At 40.0% G+C, this 20,927-nt stretch overlaps 1 protein-coding gene across 1 annotated transcript in view; it reads right to left on the minus strand.

Annotated features, from left to right (window-relative positions):
* Positions 1-781: 781 nt before the first annotated feature.
* Positions 782-20,927, minus strand: part of LOC109987098 (transmembrane protein 132D-like) — a 35,327-nt gene continuing 15,181 nt past the window's right edge. The window contains exons 4-10 of the mRNA XM_020638066.3: positions 19,019-19,190; positions 14,987-15,130; positions 11,743-11,951; positions 7,906-8,086; positions 7,656-7,769; positions 7,373-7,564; positions 782-3,162 (exon numbers count right to left, since the gene is read on the minus strand). Coding sequence (XP_020493722.2) covers positions 1,654-3,162; positions 7,373-7,564; positions 7,656-7,769; positions 7,906-8,086; positions 11,743-11,951; positions 14,987-15,130; positions 19,019-19,190 — 2,521 coding nt within the window. The 3' untranslated portion in view covers positions 782-1,653. The remainder of the gene's footprint in view (positions 3,163-7,372; positions 7,565-7,655; positions 7,770-7,905; positions 8,087-11,742; positions 11,952-14,986; positions 15,131-19,018; positions 19,191-20,927) is intronic.

Genomic DNA, 20,927 nt, shown 5'->3' on the forward strand with positions numbered 1-20,927 from the left:
GAGACAGCTTTGAATCCCTGCTTATCTCCGAGGGCAGTTTGTTTACTTTTTCTGCTGCTTCTGGACAGATAAATCGACCTGAAAGAGCAAAGAATTTACACGCATACGAAAAAAAACAAACTCTCGTTCCCCCCCCCCCCCCCCCCCCCCCCCCCCCCCCCGTAGGTAGAGAATTTGAAAGAAAGGTTATTAAAATAGCTTTTTATCAAACCTCTCAATCCACCTGATGCTGTTGTGCAGCAAGGGGATTGACGAGGCTCGCCTTCATATCCACAGCTGCCAATTCCTGAGGTGCAGAGCATCAGATTACCTGGGTTTCTTTAAGCTACATCACAGCTCCTAGAATGTAATTTTGAGAGGTGTAGCTGAGGTCACCTTAGAGACACAGGCAGGGGGATGGAGAAGAAGAAACACAAACAAATGAGGCATGAGTTATCATATGCTAGCCTTGAACATTGATTAAAAAAAAATGCTTGTAATTCTCTTGGGATACCGTCTCTTTCTATCTCCCCTCTCTGTATAATAGTCATTTCCTGCTCGAGCTTAGCTTCCGAATATTGGCAGACAATTCAATAATGCCTGTTTGATATTTCGCTGAATGACATCAGCCTTAAATCACATTGAATAGTGATTAAACATAATTAAATCCCCCTGAGATCTAGCAGAGCTTTAGCCTTTAATCCAACCCATTCACTGTGCTGCTTTCATATGAATGGGTACTTCACTGTTTCAAGGCCCAAAGACAATCATTGAATTACACTGAATTGCAACAATAACAACGTTATCCATTAATTCTTTATTGTAAGAATTTCAAAGGAAATACACATTTTGGTTTAAAAATGTAACAGAGAAAAGGCTTCATCCTGTTTCATTCACACATGAAAAGTCTTGGAGCTGAATATGTATTGCTCTGTGTCAAGAGACTAAGATTAGACATTTGTTACAGATTGTAGAACAGAGCCCCCAGGAGAAGCCTGACGCCCAAGGTAACTTTGTTAAAAGAATTCAGAAACAATGTCCACTTGCACAGGCTGAACTCTGCACAGACTATATTTGCATAGCGCGCATTTGTTATGAATACATATCCAGTGAGCCCGAGTTTGACAGATCACTCCACAAAAAAACGTACAAGTAATAAATGTTGCATGTTTCTCTGACAAATTGCACAGACTCCCCAGGTAATCTCGGGAGGAATCGTAGAAAAAGGGTACAAAAGGCTGGAAAAAAGAATAGAATTACCTGCACGAAATAATCCCTCATGTACTGCATTGTACCCTGACAACTAGAAATATCTGGAGCCGTTCCTACGGGTGCTGAGGAATAGTACAAAAGTTAAAGGTTATGAAAATCTATTTGTTTTAAGAGTTAGAAATGTAGAAATAAGTTATAGTATAGATATATGTCTATTTACAACATCACATACACAAGGATGTAGCTTTTATGTTTCCCTTGATTGGTACAGCATAACATTTTTTTATTTACAAGCTTCAACCAAGCAACTTATTTAATAGAAAATGTCCTCAATTTGAAATCAATGAATAAAAGTAATTTATATTTTATAAAAAAAATCTTTTTCTTTAGACATTCTTTGCCATTAAATGATGTGTATGTACACTAGTTTGCTCTATCTCTTTCTCAAATACTCCAATGAGCTCACTGAGGCTCTCCAAGAGGTTTGACTACAGGCCAAGGCATGTCAGGCAAAGGTGTATGGGGCTCCACTGGGGCCGGAGTTTGCTGGGCCTGCTGGCTGGCCCAGTTTAAGTCCACACCGTTCTTCTTCAGTGCAGCCAAGTGCTTGATGTCCAGGGTGGTGAAAGTGGTGAACTGGACTTGGTTGCGCTTACTGGTTGGGGAATGAAGCGGCTCGCAGCGATGGGGTCTAGCCAACAAGGTGGCCGAGCGGTTCACCATGGGGTCTATCGCTTTTTTCTGGAACTGCTGCTGAGAGCTTGACCTGCTGCGGCCAAGGGTTGCAGTTCGTTCGGGGACACTGGTAGTGATCACAGTAGGCAGGGCGTGTGTGTGGCCAATGGAGTCAACAGAATGACGCGGCTCCAGAGGATGATGTGGCTCACGTTGAAGCGTGGACACTTGAGCTGGGGCGCATGGAGGGTGGGGGTTAGCTTGATTGGTAGTCCCCAGCCAAACCCAGTCGTGCTTGTGATCCTTTGGGACTCCAAGGGGTATCAGACCTGCCTGGATAGGTGTTTTATTGTTGCGGAAACAGAGGTTATATGAAAGACAGTTGAGCAGAAACGCTAAGATAGCTATACAGGAGACCCCAACCAGAGCGTATAAGCAGATTTCCAAGTCCGACATGGCTTTGAATGTCTTAATCAAGTCACTCTCAATAACTTTCGGACTTCTTGGTTTAGGAGGAGGTTCCTTCTTGGGTGTCCTGTCTGCTTTTGGGATGTCTTTGTTGGTGGGTGAATTGGGGTTGTCGAGCATGTTTCCAAAGCTTTTCTTCTGCCCTTCTCCTTTACTGACTAATCCCACAGTTGGAACTATGGGTCTGGAAGTGCTGAGAGGTGTATTTAAAATGTTTTTGGTTGTAGTTGCAGTTGAGGGATTGACAGCAAATGTGGAACTTCTTGTAGCTCTGGTTGTAGTTCCCATCCACACAACATGTGGTTGCATATTTCTTGTTGAAACTGTGGTTGATGTGGTCAATTCCACCAGGCTGGTTCCTTGCTGAGCAGGTGCTGTGCTTCTGAACAACCACTGATCTATTCCGGTGATTGCACGCTGTGACGTCACTGTTGTTTTAAGCTCACCAATCATTTCTGATGCACCGTCATTAAAACCTTTGTTTCCATCCATTCCGATCCCATTTCTACTTCCTCCAACGCCTCCTGGAGCTACGACTCTGCCGCCACTCTGGAAGTTGATCCTGAAGAGTCCACTGCCCACTGCCAACTTGCTCTTTCGCTTGGACTTCTGGCATTCCTCACAGATCCTCAACTCCACTCTCACCACTGCCCCTTGGCCATCACCTTCCCCTTGTGCAACTACAAACGTGGACTGGGGAGTGCGGCGGACTGTGGCCACTGCTTCATCTGGGGTAGAGACTGTCAGAGAGTAGATACTACGGTCAAATAGGTCCAGAGGGGCGACAGTACCATCGCTGAACTGAATCCAGCAGCTGACCACTGCCTCCTTAAGAAGAAAAGAAAAGTAGAACGGAAAGAATCAAAGACAGGTCAAAGCAAGAAAAGGTGAAAAAAGGACAGACTATGATAAACGAGCATTAAAACGTTAACGTGTAAAAGCAGGTTAATGTGTAAAAGCACATCAATATTCCCTGCATGCCTTCAGTGAGAGCTAAAATCCCATGATTGTTAATAACACTAAATTGCCTTTGCTAATCACTTTGTGATTAAACTCAGTAGGTTGCAATTGTGTCATAATTCTCAGAATTAGTACCAAATACAATTTAACCAAAATGCATAAAGAGGGTATAATAAACTTCATGGTCATTGTAGGTCAAACTAAGAGCAGTATTAGCCATTCCAATCACATTAATACACAATGACCTACTTCCTGTTGCTAAAGTGAGCTACTGGGCCATAGCCCCAACCCATATATTGGATTAGGATTCATTATGAATCACCCTGAGCAGAACATTAACAGCCGGGCCATGAGCCACACAATTAGCTGGTCATCTTGCACTGGCATGGTTCTAATAGTTTGTTATTGACAGGGGCAGCAGCAGCAGTGGCAGTATACTGTAGGTAACAGGAGCTGCCACTCCAGCTGCTGTGTGGAAGGCCTAATTGCTGCCCCATGCCTGTGTCAGAGAGCTGGTTTTAACTGGGCAAGCTGCCATGGCTAAATGTGCAAGTGAGCTTTTAAACTGATCATCTGGGCACCCTGTGTGCCTCTCCCACTCTCTCACACAGCACGGTAGCTGTAGCTGATGGTCAGGGCTGTGAACACGACAAGTTCTCATACAGAGAGGCACAGGAAGGAAACACAAATGTGATTACTCCCTTCAGGTAATTGTTGTGTAAACCTGCACTTTTATGGCCAATCTTGTGAAATTGAGTGTCGAAAAGTTTTTGTTATCTACTTAACACAAGATACGTTTCCGTCTGTTTTGGGCTGCTGTGGTCCTTGTTAACTGGGCTCTAAGCAGCAGCATCCTGGTGCAGAAGAAGCTGACACACAACTTAATGTCTCTGTTTTTGAGTTATGAGGTTGTTTTTAAGGTTTTATGTGCAACCCCACTTATGTATCCAATCAACTTAAAGGTTATTTGATGTTTTACTGCGTTTTTATTTTCCTTAATATGTGATGATGATGATTTGGATATTTGGTTTCATTGTGTTGCTTTGAGTGTTATTTTTTAAGGATTATCTTGGTTTGTTTTGTGACGGAACAGTGAATAGAGTCAGAAATGGATTTAACAGAGAGTGGGGAATGACATGGAGCCACAAGTCAGATTCTAACCCGGGCAGCCCACTTGGAGGACTATTGCATATACATAAAGGGGGCGCGCGCACTAACACCTAGGCTTCCGGTGCCCCCCAGTTGCTGTGTGTTTTTTAGCTACTTACATTGATCATGTGCCTACATTATGTTCATACTGGTCATTTGAAAACCTTTACAGGACCCATCTCTACCATTCTCTGACCAACGTTTTGTATTTGCCCCAACCTGAAGGGGGGCAAATACAAAATGGTGGGATTACATGTCACATATTCAGTTTCTAAAAGTCTATAGCCCTGAAGAAATATCAATATCACTGACCCCTCTGAGTGTCTCTATTCAATAACTGCAGCAGAATTAATAAAAAAAATAAAAAATAAAAAGTCATGCCGATAGATGCAAAATGTCCCCATCATGTCTTTAGGTTTTAAAAAGGTTTATAGGTAGATCTTGATATCACCTTAGTAAAGGAGGTAATGTTTCTTAGTCCAAACTTGAGAATAACAACATGTTCATTTTTCATCACAAACCACCTCCTCTATGATTATCCTCAATGATAAGTGTCATGTTTTACATTTTACAGACTTCTTAACCCACTTGACTTTGAATTCATTGAAAATAGGTCTTTAAGAGGAACCCAGTGGTGAAATACAAGTCTAACACCTGATTGGCAACGTGATAATAATAAAAAGATTCTCAATATTTTAAGCATTCAAATGATTTTTTTTTAATTCAACAACTATTCCACTGTTGGGTTACTCCAAGGATACAGAATTGAATAGATCTGAAGGGGATTTCGTATTCCAAGGGCTGCAAGTTTTGCCATTTTTGTCTGCTTACCACTGATGCCTTTTTCAAACTGTATTAGGAAATAAACTTTGCATCGAAAAAACAACATCAAGCAAGATTCAATCCAGTAATACTTATTAAAATGCACTTACAACATTTCATTTCTAAGCAATTTACTTTTTTTTTAAATCTCAAAATGCTAAGAAGAGTTCACCATAAGAAGTGGTAAAGTTTCAGAACTTGGCTGCACTGTAGAAATGATTGTGTTGGGAACTTGATACAAGAGAAATGCTGATGAAAAGCATGGGAAATTAATCAAGGATCAGAAATAAGATTCATTATAAATTAAATCCATCTCCAACTATGAGATGCTGACATTTCCCTCTATTTCCCTATTCTTATTCCAAGTTGCATCATTTCTCTTGAAGCTACTTCCTACCTTCCCTTTAATAATTTGTATCAAATGTAACCTAACAAATCAAACTGAATGTTTCATTGAATGGATTACTATGCCAAACACTGTATCTGCTTGTAGCACAAGTACAGATACACAGCATGCAACAAAGTTGTGCTAATACTTGTCACAATGATCCTAAGAAATAAACTCTCGCCCTCTCATAAGAAAACAAGGGCTATTAAAAAGGCTTGTTTTGATATCAATGTATTAATTGCATAGAAATTACAGGTACAACAATTTCGTCAGACTAATCACACTCCATTGTCCTCTTAGATCTCACATCACACTGTGAATGTATATTCTAAGGAAGGATTAAGATGACATATTGTAAGCCAGGATTTTGTTGTTCAGACCTATGCTAAGGTCTATCACATTTTAATTGACATCTGCCTGGCCGATTGGCGTAGTTGGCCTCGCACAATACTTTTTGGAGACCTTTCTCTGCTAACTATTGTGTAAAAAAAACACCCCAAATTGCATATTTAGGAGATTGTTAAGAATGAATTTATTTAATCCCTGCATGTTAACGACCAACACTTTATAAAACGACCAGGGAAATGCATATTTTCAGATGTATTGAAAGCAGCTCATTAGAAGAGAGGAAAAGTTTATTTGGTGAGGCAAAAAAGAATCACTTAACCGTAGAATAGATACAGCTTAGCACACCACAGGAGGTCTTATCTTTGATACGTTATCACGGGATAGAGCAATCAGAATTAAGGATTTGTGTTTTTTCTCTTATGTAAGCTCTGATTCAATCTAGTCTGTGAGTCTGACACTGACAGGTGGCCTTGCGGAGATGGATCGGTGTTTCAGAGGTGTGAGATATGGGGGGAAATTCCTGGTTATACCAACCAAAATACCATTTTTGGAAAATCCAGATTATATAAAATCTGATTAAAAAAAGTCTGGATAGCAAAAAAAAAAAAAAAAAGCATTGTTTCCCAAATCTGATCAAAGCTATTTTTGGGATGTGTCTAAAATGCAATTCCAATTGGATTTGTACAAATGCATCTCCCTCAAGATGCTCTGAACCCTCAAATTAGATCTCTAAGCGTCTCCTGCATCACGCACAACACATAACACTAATGTCAAATCCAGAGTGAAGGCAGTGCACCAAAGCTGCTGCAGCAGAGGGTCCTTCTTCTTAGACATCTATGGGCCTTCTGTGTTACCAAATCTCTGATGGAAAGGGCAAGTTTTGTACCATTCAAATTGTTAAGAGGGCAAAATGTTTTTTAATGCTCCAGCATTGGAAAACCATGTCACCAGTGAACTATTGTTTACTGACAACTGTGCTATAAACATTGCAACAAATGCAAGAGAGAAGTCCTATGTGATTACTTGGACAGCAGTCTGCCTTTAAGATCTTATTTAAGAAACAAAAATCTGATTGTCATGCAGCTTGTATAAAGCCCTTTTGAATGAGGAGTTTCCATATAATAGAAATAAGGACCGTTACATTATACACAACATTTCATGTCACGATTCGTTTTTTTGATTATTACTTGGTTTTCTTTCTCAAACCGAATGGTTGTCACATTCTGTTGAATGGCCCTTCACACATTTTGCTGTGAGGCTCAAAATGAGTTACTTTTAAACTAAAAGGCATAAAGGACACAAGTACCATCATCACAAACTGCAAAGTACCTCTCTTTAGGCTTTGTGCTTTACAATTTTCCAGTCACTTACCTGTTTGAGCTGCGTGATCATCTCCCGCGTGGTTGCCGTGGCGACGATGGCCCTGTTGCTCCCCGGGCTGAGCTGCAGGGACAAAGAGAGTCCAGAAACCAACTGTACCCCCAGCTCCGTCACACTCACTTTGTCATCCACCACAGTGATGATCCTCTCGGCCAGGACTGCAGACGTCAGAGGGGACACCACCTGAAACAAGTTAAACAAAATCTCATCCAAACTGCAAATGGAAAACACCCAAACACAAGCACAAACACCCGCACACATCATCATGGCTCACCTGGACAGCAGTGGTGCCAACAGCCCTTCCCTGCAGCACAATCCCATCCTGCACTCTGGCTACTTCAGGGTCTGTCACTTTTACAGAATTGCGAACAAGATTGGTCACATCTACCTGTCAATAATAAAAGACCAACAAGGTTTCACATAATCATACTGAATCTGTACCAAATATTTTACACTTATATTCCATCCAGTTAGCTCTTGTTACTTTTTTTGAAAATAAAAATTCTATTCTAAGATAAATTTACCTTCCAATCAGGACCCAGGAAGTACTCAACAGGCTCCACCCCAGTTAGCAGGTCAGGCAATATCTCAGCATTGGCCTGGGCAATGAAATGTGTTTGCACCCGGAGTGTAGAGTGCTGGTACTGCAGCATGCAACCCCTGCCCTTCCTCATCTCCTCCTCTTCGTCACTGTCCCATGTGGACCTGACACACAAAGGTACCGAGACAAAATAGGTCACACATTTTACAAACATTTCTGAGAATAACATCAAGAAACAAGATTTTGTTTTGTGCCTGCAGAGAGAGAGAGTTAGATTATGTCTGCTGACATGTTCAAACTGAATATGACGCTGCAGTCAGGGAGCAGTAAGCCACTAGATGTGTGGAGTAACTGCTAGCCTTGTTCTGTCCAAAAGGTAACATAATGTGCATACCAACAGCACCAAACAAGGTAATACATGTCCCCAAAATAGTCCAGCTTATACTGTTGTTTCTTTCATGCTCTTTGGATGGTTCCAGGCTGGCTAATGCAGCTAGTCTTTATGCAAAGATAAGACTGCTGTAGCTAAAAACTGTAGCCGCATTTCCAAGTTGGAATGGCAACTAAAAGCATTTCTCAACAAAGCTTTAAGAAATGTCTGAAATATGGCACTATGGCCTGTTGGCAAATCATAGACATTAATTTCTCCTTATTCATCACTCTGAACCACAAGTATTAATCATGATTTATAGAGACTTTTTCTTCCTTGGATACTGTTTGTAAGAAGACTTTTCAACTGAATAATTAGCTTTTCTTGCATATAAGGGCGATTTTGGAGGGATAGAGGAAAATCTTGCAAATCTCAGGACTGGGTTTTGGGAGCTTACAAATGTCCCTACTTTAATTTGAAAATCTGAGAAACAGTATTTGCTGTTAACCTTTGCTTGATGCTTTTTTTTCCTTTTTGGACAAAAGTGAGATGATGAAGCCAAAACAAAAAAATGGAGAGCAGCAGTGTTGTTGCTGATGCCGTAAAGGCACAAAACATTTACTGAGTGACCTTTTCTTTTAAATGAATTTAAGGCAAATTAAAAAGGTTTCCACAGTTGACCGGTTTATTTGAATGTGATAGTGGTTAAGCCTCTATAAACCACCCTTAAACCCCTCAGCAATAATCATATAATTATCAAAAGCACAGCTGGTCTGCCACACACTGCACTGCAGGTATGCTGGAGGGCTGCTGGATATGTTTTTCACACGGCAGGCAGGGAGCCTTCTGTCAAGAGTCACAGTCCAAATAAACATCATTATTATATAGCCTAAGGTGAGAAGTTAGCATGTGATAGGGATGCTACTTGAATATTGTGAGTGTTACTTAACACTAGACAGCATACAACTTTTTCAAACTCATGGAGGTTATCAGTACTGTATCTGCAGGGAAAAGACTGCACCTATTCCAGATTATTTCTAATAGCTTATTTGTCATTTTAATTAGACTAATGAGTCGTATTAATCATTTTTACTTAACAGTTTTATCAATTCTCTGTTGACCCGTAAGTGCTTACTCTGGGGTCGCCAGGCTGCTTATTATCAACATCCATACGTTATCGTCAGTACTGCTCATTACACTCTGGTTGCAAGTGTTTATTTCACACTTCTTTGAAACCAAATGTAATATATTAAAAGAAAATACCTGAGAAAATCAGGTATCAGGTAACATCAGAAAAACTATTCAACTATTTAAAACTTAAGGAAATGAAATGAACTTAAAGGCCACATATTATGCAAAAAAACCTTTTCAAACACAAATATATGTCCCTAGTTTGTCTACAAACCCCCAAATTATGAGAAAAGTCCACTCCCTCTTTTGCCTGCTCCACTTTTCAGAAAATGTGTGCTTAAACATGCCGTTTGGAGATTGTCCCTTTGTGACATCACAAAGGGCAGTAATCCCTCCCCTAGGTGGGTGACACTCCCACAGCTAGGTGTTTGTTCTGCCCTCTGAGTCTGCCTTCTCAACGTAAACAATCCAGCATGGTGCAAGAAAGCCCAAACCACCCCAGCCAGACACAGCTCATTTGCATTTAAAGGTGTAGACACAGAAACAGCCTGTTGTGAGCAGGGCTGAAATAGAGGAGTTTATAAGCATGATAAAATACAGGATCAGAGAGGATTTTAACAAGGGACTTCACAGACATATTTTGAGGAGCTCTGAGACTTACTGAAACTGGTTGGAAAGGAGTATAATATGTGACCTTTAAGTTTTGTTAACAAGACTAAACATCTAAAACCTGTCTCTATTCCTTGGTTATATCTCTGTATCTTATGTGCACTATATGTTTAATATTACAACTACATGCATGGCACAGGTAATTAAGAATTTTTTCCTGAGTTGGTACCGGCCACTTCAGTCACCACATCTGACCTAACATCTGTTTATGTACACATACATGTGTGTGTATTGAATGTTTGGGGTGCATGAAGGCCAACAGAAGAAAAACTAACAGTCCATCAGAAAGCCATCATCACTGATATTGAGTTTAAAGTAATGACTGTACTGTAAGTATTGAGTGGAATCCTACTAACCTTTATCTGCAGGGCAACTATGGGGGATCTACAGAGTGCAACCCACTCTTGCAGCAAACACAGATATGATGTTTCTACAGTATGACTGATAGTTGTATCCACATCTTTTTTTAGACTTTTTCAACAAAAACATTTTTTTATGAGCCTTATAAAGATGCAGTATGGTTTATTTTATAGTTAACTCAGTGCACATTTGACAACTGATGCTTTCTAATTGTAATGATCGCTACAGGATCAACTATGCCACTAATGTTTTAACTGGGGAACAACACCTTGAAACACATTTCATTTGATATCAAAGATTCAATCATATTTTTACCTTCTTACATTAAGCCCTTCAACCAGAGCTAGTGAACTCAATCCACCTGACTTGTACGAACTTTTTTTGACTTTGAATGATATGTCCCCCGGTCTCAAGATCAAAAAAGGAAAAAAATAATTAAAAACAAGATGCAGGGAATCAACACTTCATTTTCTGACAACAGAGAAACTTTAAATTGATGTGACAGGGAAAGGTGCCTTTGGCGGTTCAGACCAGCAAACAAGTCTCAGACAGTGTCATGGATTATCTCAAAATTCTGTAATTGGAAAAAGGCAGCAACGTGCAATACCTTTGACTCAAAAGTTTCAAAAGTAATTGCATCAACTTCTAAATGTTTTAATTTTAGCTTTGAGTAGGACACTACAAGGATGGGGCTAGTGTAGACTCTGACAGTGTAGAGTTGACTGGCTCACTTTGCAACATGTCAATGAAAAAATGTTGTATCAAAGATTCATTGACAAAAATGATCCACATCTAGTATGAACTTTTTTATACTTGAAACAAAATGTTAAAGACTTGCACTTGGCTTGGGACTTTTTGGTCTTGACTCAGGGTTCTTTACCACTTGAGCTCTAAAAGACAATGACTTTGTACCAACTTTGTTTTTAACGTCTGTGGTTACAGAAATGTTTGAAAAATGTACTAACTTACCTACAATGTGTCACATGTTTTTTAATAAGTTAATTATAATGAGCTGCATCTCTGTTCTCAATTAATAGTTTAAAACTGAATATATGGAGAGACCGATGGTGTAGTGGCTGGTTCTCGCACCCTATGTAAAGATGCTGTTGTTGGCAGCCGCCTGTGGCTCCTTTACCGCAGGTTATTCACCACTCTCTCTCTCTCCCTGTTTTCTGGCTTTGTCAACTACCTTAATAGGCATTAAAAGCCCCCAAATAAGTCTTGCAGAGCCTGTAGCAGGGAATGTATAGCACTGCGACTGTTTCATTTTTAAAAGTGGTTTAGCCCTACCTTCTGTTTCCAGTAGTAACAGGGACTCTCCAGCCCTTTATCTGGCTGAGCTCAGGGTCGGCCACATCAATGCTCAGGGGCAGGCGAGGCATCCAGACGCTCATCTCCAGCTGGGCGCTCAGGAATCCGTAAGTGAAGTTGAGCATCATCCTACTCCTCCCTCTTTTCTCTTTCCCATTTACATAGACATAATCGCATCGCTCTGACACCTGGACGAGACACAAGTAGAGAGACGACGAAGCGGAAAAGGTGAATGGAGGACACATGGGAAATGTCCTTAGTTTTGATTGTGGAGCAAAAAACTGAGCATGACGGCTTTGTTTCCTTCTGTCAGTCTGTTTTTGGAAAAAAAAACGTATTTATGACCTTCAAAGTTTAGATTCACTTCATTTAACTGTAGAGTTGGTTTTGAGCTGTCGCCATTAAAAGCCCAGTGGAAAATGAATATAAAGTTTTAGTGAGTACTGACAAAGAGAGGAGTAGGGAGAAGAGAAGCACCAATACAAATAAGCTAAAACCAAATAGACATACACTTGAAATTCATTTTCCTCTACTTGGAAAGTCTAGCCGGGGAATGGCACAATGTTTCTGTTTATGTCATGTAAATTCAAGGCTGCAGTCTCTATGAAACAGCTCCAGAATATAAATCAGCTTGACTTCTTCCTGTAGAGCCATGCTGCAGGTGGGAGCACTGCAGTCCCCAGCAGTCAGAGCAATGAGGTGAGACACAGCGGTTGGTGTGTTTTATTTCAGATTGGAGGCCCTATCTCCACCGCTGCCTCACTTATCTTAAGAAACCAGTGGCTCCACAGAGGTAATTGGAGGGCACTAGACTGGAGAATAGAGTGAAGCACTGGAAAGAGGGGCGGCGGAAGGAGGGAGGTAGAAAAGTAGAGGAAAATGAAAGGGGGAGGAATTACTTCCAAGGTAAGTCAAGTTGAACTTTGAGGAAGTTGTTGAGGGGTACCAGTTTGTGAAGAGTTTTTCCTGTGATTCAAAAAGGTCTAGACTTAAGTCTCTGATGTCTTCAGCTGCTCTCCAATACAACAAAGACGAAAATGAAACAAAAAATAAAGTATATAATGACTTGAATCATAATCAATATTTCTATTTCATTCTTCATTCTGCAATTTTGATTAATTTCGGCCGTTTATTTCAGACTTTTTTCTTTTAAATTTGGTGTTCAGCCATGCTTGTGTGGGTCTACTGTAGATTAAGAATATTGCATATAAATTAGGTCTAATATGTAAGATATCTACTGAACTAAATTTCAAAACGACCTTACTAAATCATCAGACATTAAGTAAACATGCTGTATTTAATTTCTGGCTTCTCTATCAACAGTGCAGCAGCTACTGTAGTATGTCCTCCTCCTAAGTTTCCATTCTGCTGCATTATGGTTTGTTTTTGTTTTGACCAAGGTAGGCAGTTTAATGGCATCCCACACGGCCGTTTTGGACGCCCCTCGATTTGCCAGACAGGAGACCAGTAATCAGAGCAAACACATCAGGTGTTGCAGCGATGGAAGCAGGAAAACAAATCGGTTCAGATAGAACTGATTCTACTTGACCTAAAAAGCCTCTGCATTTGTGTAATAATCTACACAAACCAGAATAAAATATTGGAGATGCTTTTGAAAATGGAAAGCGGTTAGAACGCAGAAAAGTTTCAAGACTAATGCAGAGCTGGTTGAATACTGAAGCTGAATGTTTTGGGTTTGGACTGGTAATGCAGAGGTGTCAGAGTTACATAATGGTCCTTTAAGAGCTACCATTGGTTTAAGCTGTCTTTCATAGAAGGGACCTGTGCACAAGCTGGCATATATATTTGATATGAGCAGAAATTCAAAACATGAAAACAACAAATGAAAATCATTTAGTTGGTGGCATTGGTCTTAGAGGGAGCAGTAACCATGAGAATGTATGAGACTTTTCAGAGACAATAATAACTTGATTTTGTCTCTGAAATGACAAAAAGTCATTACAAACCTCTCCCCCCCCCCTCTCTCTAGTATGCCTAGTTGCACGCTCTTAAGCTCATACACGGCCTCACACGCACACAGCCAGTGACTGCCTTGTCATTTAATGGAAAACAGTATAAGTCCTTTACTGTCCTCCTTCTTTGCCTTTCTGTTCTCGGCCTCCCTCTCTGTGCTCCTACTGCCCCACTAACATGGATCCATTACACAAAGGTCAAACCGCTGTGCTTATGGACTGAGTGCTGGGATCATGAGCTCAGTCTTGAATGCCATATGGAAGAGGCTGCTGAAACACACACACACACAAACACACACACGCACACACTCACAGACACATAAAGGACTGGACCTGTTGAGTACACCACAAACACAACTTCTCACAAACAAAACACCAATCGAACACAGACACACACACAATAATAATAATAAAAACAGCAAACTTGTTTTCTATGCAGAAAAGGATTAAGGATTAATTGTCATTTCTCATTTACATTTCTGAATGTGACAGAAAACTTTAGTGATTCAACATTAAAATCTGTTTTTTTTTCCATCAATATGAAACCAATTGTTGATTTAATATATTATTTATAAGTGCTGTAAAGTTTTCACACACAGTGAATACTGAATGATCAAGCTGCCAACTTCTTTCAGTAACACACTGAGAGAGATTCTTGGACTTAATACCTTTGAGTTTTCAGGGTTAAAAAGTGGGCAAAAAAATCACACTTACTTTGAGTAATTATATCTTATCTTATCACAAAACTTGACTTAATAAAGCACGGGAATAATAATGGATGCTAACTTATTTTTTCTTATTTGACCATTAATGCATGTAAAGTAAATAACAATACTTGTAGTACAAACGCACCAAAACCGATTACAAGTACAACATTTAAGCCTTATGTGGTGTTCTGGTCAAATTGGGGCGTTTTAATAATGAAACAAGAATGAATGTTTTTAACCTGAAACTCCATGGCCTAATCTTATTTTCTGAATTTGTGGAAGAAAAAAAGATCACCGAGTGTGCACACTACAATACCCCCTCACATTTATGTCACTCATAAGGTATTCGGGTCAATTTGACCTGAATATAGACAAGTTCGAACACAGACGGACAGAAATGAACACACGCACACACTGTGCCGGGTCAGTTTAACCCGAACAGTACCAAAGGTTCCAAAAAGTGAACATAATACAATGGTTCATAAAATGTTGCAAGGACTATTTCAAATCGAGATAATGATATCAGTGGACGTAGTCACTAACCTTGAGCACATCGTCCTCTGTAGACCTGCAGCTGGTGAAGTTGGTCACATCAGTGACGGAGCCATCAGCCTCCACAGCCAGAGTTTTCACAGGGACAGACACCATTTTACCCGTCAGCACCGCAGTGTTCAGGATATCAGTGTTCTGTGCACAAAGAAGGGAGGATGAAGAGCAGGTTAGTCCTCTCAGCCGGTATGACACATTTGTACTCACTGCTATGCTCGATGAACCTGAGGAACAGAGGATTTTGGTTGTAGTGGGGGAGAAAAGAACTCACTTTTGGGTTCTTTTAGGTTGAAGGTGCATGGATTAACCTTTCATAGGTTAATTGCTGCATATCATATGTCATAACTTTACAGTTTAAGTTGAATGGCTGCTCTTTCTATACTAGAAGAACTCTTTGAAAATAAGGATTTGGTTGAATCAAACAGAGTTCAAGTTTTCAAGTAAAACAGTGGCCGAAACAGACTGTTTGCTCTTGCAATCGACCCCTCACAGACCCTTAACCTCACCAGATCTCGGAGGTCTGTCTGTGCTCAGCTGAGGTGTGGGATCCTTCCTCTGGCAGTGGAAACAATCACTTAATTCCAGAGGAGGATAGAAAGTGTTCTCTGTGTGATCTGGGTGATCTGGGTGAGAAAATGAAAATACACTTCTACCGTGCTTTGCATCATTTTCTGAGATGTCAGCTTTTTCTGCAAAATGTCTGAAGATGGTCCAGATGTGTTTAATACGTCGGATGAAGATGGACTACTGTACTTGTTCACACATAAAGTATTTCAGCTCGCTCAGTTTGTGGTTAATGCCTTCGAATGGAGCAGGAGGACACTATATTTCTGATTTATTGAAGTTACAGTGAGCACTTAACTGATTTATGTGATTATTCGCCCTGTCACTGTCTGACGTGTGTACTGTATCTCTTCTTTTTCTCTCCTTTCGTTCACTACTCTTGTTCATTATGTTTGTCAGTGTCTTGTAAGCCCATGTGAGCTTGGCACCCTTTAGTGTATGGCACATTGAAATAAATATACTAAAATCCTCATTTTACTGTTTTTTTCTCATTTTGTCTCTTATTTGTAATGAGTTCATAAAGTCTATATTGGTATAGTATCACTATATCTGTATTTCTTAAAGTGTAATACTTCAAGAAAGGGGTTGCAAATATGCCAGGGCTTGAAACCTGCATGACTTGTACTTTGTATTTTACATCTGAAGGAATGTTCATTACCTGGGAAAGAAGAAAAAAATAGCACTTAATAAAGATGGCCAGTTTCAAGTGATACTATTAAGTATTGAATGCAATACTTAATGTGAGGTGTCCTTGATGCTGAGACAAGTACTGTATATCATACCTTTGAGAGGAGCTGATACATCATCCTAAGGTCATACTGTAATAGATTTTTAAGCCATGGGTTCACTTGAACTTGATTTGATTATTTAAGAATGTCAGGTGAATTTTAAACTGAATGAAGAAATTGAATATTTCCCCCGTTTTCAGGTTTACTCCGGGGTTCATTTGGAATCGCTTTACACCCACATGTTTGATACACTGCTCGACTGCAGCATCAAACAGTTCAATCATCACTATTTGTAACGGGGCAGAGATGACAGGCAGAGGGTGTTAGCACGACTAACACGGATTGAATCTCTGACAGGGAAGCAAACTTGATTCACTCAAATCACACTGAAAATACACTCTCTCTCTCTCCCACACTCACGCGCACACACACACACACACACACACACACAGCACTCAATAACACACAAACTGGACAGATGTGCTAAAAAACAAACAGTGCATGTCTGTCCCTCACAAACCCTCACACACCTGGAGGAAAATAAATCAACTACTGAATTGTATTATCCATACAGTAGACCACCTCCCAAACGCCTTAACCTGATTACATTTCTAATCCTCCAATCCATTTTCCAACCTCATACTGTACATCTTTTTTCCATGCTTAGCACTAGCTTAACCCTCATAGATCCAACAAGTTGCCATCAAGCCGGATGAAGGTTTATCTTAAGACTTTAACTCCTTCCTGCATGTAGATTTACAGCTACTTTACCAGTTTATAAAATGTCTCATTCAGTCGTTCTAATCTATCATAGGTACGGTAGTAGAAGTAGTGAGTCTGTTGGGAGCTCTGGTTGAACAGTGTTTTTCTTCTTTTCTTTTCTTTTTTTTTCCCCGCCAACTGATGCTTGTTGACTAAAACATCAGGCAGATGTTTTCCCGGAAGCTTCATATTCTGAACTCTTGTCGGCTCGACAGCTGCTGACCGCAATTCCAAAAGGACACGTTCCAGTTCAGACTGCGACACTGACCCAAACATAAGCCACCGGATCACAGGGCTAGAACAAAATCAGAGAGCAATATCAGCACTCTGCGATGCTGGCGTGGGCATCACCGAGGGATGCTGACGTCCAATGTGTCCCACAGCTCTGCGGTAATCTCACAGCAGTGATCAAGTTCAGCTCAGATGGTTTTAGCTCTTTTTTAAATCTGCTTCTTCTTTTATTTTTTTTAACATTGTTGTATTTACACTGGCCCGTGGGGAGCCAGCAGTGGGTTCACATCAGGTTGTAACAGCGATTTTGTTGTGCCATAAATATGAATGTCAAGCTATTGCTCAACAACTTTACTTAAAAAGGAAAAAAGGGAAAGTGACGAACTCTTACAGAGGAAAAAATGTTGCTTTATTCCTTGTGTGAAACCTCAGTTTCAAATCAAACATCTCTCCTCCCAATGATTATATTCATGTTGTCTATCATGAATAAGTCTACTGAAGCCACTATCCGAGACATGCATGTACCAGCCTTCAATTTTCAGCTTGAAGTCTCAGATTGTAAAGAAGAGGGGACAAAAGTTTGCAAAAATGATTAGAAATGGAAGAAAAACTGATCAAAGAGGTGACAAGAGTTACATGCTGACAAAAGTGATACTAATACAATTATTTTAAAGTAGGAACACGTAACTGTAAGATCAGAGTATAATAAGTATTTTCCCCATTTGTGTATGTTGAAAACAAAAAAAATAGACCAGCGAAATTGACTCTGTTTTTGCCCTCAATAACACTTTTGATAAAATGTTAGGCACGCATGACAATAGCCCGACCGATTTATCGGCCAGCTGATAATATCGGCTGATATGAAGCATATCCAAGGACTATCGTCATCAGCTGATTTTATCGCAGATATGTACCGATATTACTCGATTTATTCACCAGTCAAACATAATTTCATTTGAGTTTTTGTGTAACAATAGCAGTTCTCTTACACCAGCAGAGTGTGCTATATGGACTACAACAAGCATTACCGCTCTCCAGAGGGTCAAGCAGTGATGCACGTACATGCAGAGTTAACTTTCCAGTTGAGTGGCCATCTTGTCTTCCTTATACTGTATATCTTTTCCTTAAGTGTTTGATAACTGCATTGGAGGGATCAATTTCATATTGATATAGATTACCAGTATGTTGGTGTCCACATTTTTTCTCCCCAATGTTGATATCTATCAGCCCCTAAAATCCCATATCGGTCGTCCCAGACACTAAAAAAACAACTTACTGTGTGGATAGCAGCATGCAAACAGGTTACCATTTATTAAAGGGGGCCTAAAGAGGTCTGACTTTCAATAATTACAAACGGCAAAGGAAAGCCTTGAACACCAGTGCAAACAAGAGACAGGAATGTCACATTTCTTTACAACAGTTAGTGCACTGTGGATATTCTCTTACAGGTGAAATGACTAAAACAATATATGATGAGAAAATAAGACGATATTATGTCATTAAGTTTACTTATAATGGAAATCATCAAGATGGGTTATTATATAAAACAGTCTTTATTCGAGAAAATTATTACCGATTGTGTTAAGACTGGAAGACGACCTTTCAATGACCTTCTCCTCCCCGCCCCTCCACTTTATGAAGACAGCTAAAGCTACAACAGATCATTTTCAATGCCCTGTTTGGAATTGTAATGGATCGTGTAAATTCTATAAATTCAGCTTGAAAGAGATATTGTCCTCACCATGAACAGCGGTGCTAGCCCGACGTAATCTTTCCGAGTGGTGTAGATCCGCATTGTTCCCACATCTTTAATGTTCCCCGGCAACTCCAGACGCCAAGAGATCATCTGACTCTCAATCTGCTCGGACACGTCTTTTGGAACAAAGTCGATTTGCAAAACTTCCAGAAGACCCCTGTTCAGAGATAAAATAATAAAACAGAATATGTTTAAACAAGTCTTGTCACTGTTTATAACAGAGGCAGATTATTCTCTGCCGGATGGGCCACATACAAAAAAAGAGAGTATCACCACTTCTTTAGGCACCACTACACCACTGGCTACACTGTACAAATTAAAGAAAATGAATTAAACCATATTGAATCTAACTAAAGGGATACATGTTAAGTGCAAGAAAACATGAGCTAGCACTTAGCTTCTGCCCACAACAGATCAAGTCTTATAGCAATCACCACCCTTATTTTTCTGTTAGAGTGTTATATTAAGAACCATTGCTGGCACAATATCTATAGTTACATATTTGTCATGTAAGGAATCGTTTTGTTAAGCCACCGTTCAATTTGAAGAAATGTAAAACACAAAACAAGGCAAACATGTTAATTAGCAACAGAATCTCCATGTTTTCCATCGTGTTGAAAATTAGTTTTTCAAACCTTGGTGAACCGCCATATTTGACATTTTTATAAAAACACAGTCTGGAGTCAAGAGAAAACGAAATCACTTCACCACAGTAAGAGCCGAGATTGGTTGTGTTGTGTTTACCGTCTATGAAATTTAAATATATGTATTGAGACAGTGCCTATGAAAAAAACAAAAGAGAAAGAAATTACTCTGCAAAAGAAACTTCGGAGTTTGAAGTCAAAGTGAAGGGAATACACCAGAGGTCTCATTTCCATCAGCAGACGGAGGAATAAGGCGAGAGCGTGGAGGGAAGATTAAGTGTGCTGGCAGAGGCGCGGAGACGAATATTCCGGTCAAAGGATTGTCAGAGAAATGACATGTGATGTTATTTGATGCTGGAAAGAGTGTGTAGGCATGTACCTGCTGGGAGGAACAGATCAAAGGGGAAAGTAAGAGCCGCATCTGAATGGACCTGTGGCACTTTGAAGCAGGAGGGAAACTTTGCGCAGAGCAAAACAATGAACCTCTGCACTACATGGTGAGAACTCGCATTTGATTAAAAAAAAAGTATATATCCTTGGCAGCACCAAGTGTATATACACACTCCCACATTCCTAGAAAAACCTAGAAAAAAATATTCTATCAAAAAGCATCTCAAGGACACATCTTACAGCGGAGGAAGTAATGAAAAGCCTTAAACAAGGTTATTACAAGTTTACGTTTAAATCTCGATGCCACCTATTTAAACTCTTCTTTGTATCTTCTGTTCCGATGTGTGTGCGTCCACAGGCCTTGGACTGTGCTTGAAAGAATAAATTACAGATATGCTTAAATGAGGAAAACATAATCAAGTTTTTTTAACAGCCGATGCTCCAGCCTCCAGGCAGTAGATTCGTGATTCACGCGGAGTTAATTCAGGACTTTAATAAGTTTATGATGTACAATCGAATATATTTCCCAGTGTATGAGACTTTAATAAAAAGTACAGAGGGTCAATGGAACTTCAAAGCTCCACATAAAGCTCACTCATTATACTGACTGTAAAGCACTGTCTTATGCATCATTGTTTAGTTTTGTAGTTTTCCCACTTTAGTATTTGCCTTCCCTGTACATATTGTTTCCACCAGAGTCTTCCATTTCTAATTACCCTGTATGTATTGCCTGCACTGTCAGAAGTCGCATACCATTCAAACCAAATATGACCTCACATTGAGTGTGTAGTGTGTTTCGAATTCATAGAATGCAATTTTGCGTACGCATGAATCGGTCAGATGTACTCTGGATTGGTCAT

Source organism: Labrus bergylta, chromosome 17 (assembly GCF_963930695.1).
Source record: "Labrus bergylta chromosome 17, fLabBer1.1, whole genome shotgun sequence".
Taxonomy (NCBI): domain Eukaryota; kingdom Metazoa; phylum Chordata; class Actinopteri; order Labriformes; family Labridae; genus Labrus; species Labrus bergylta.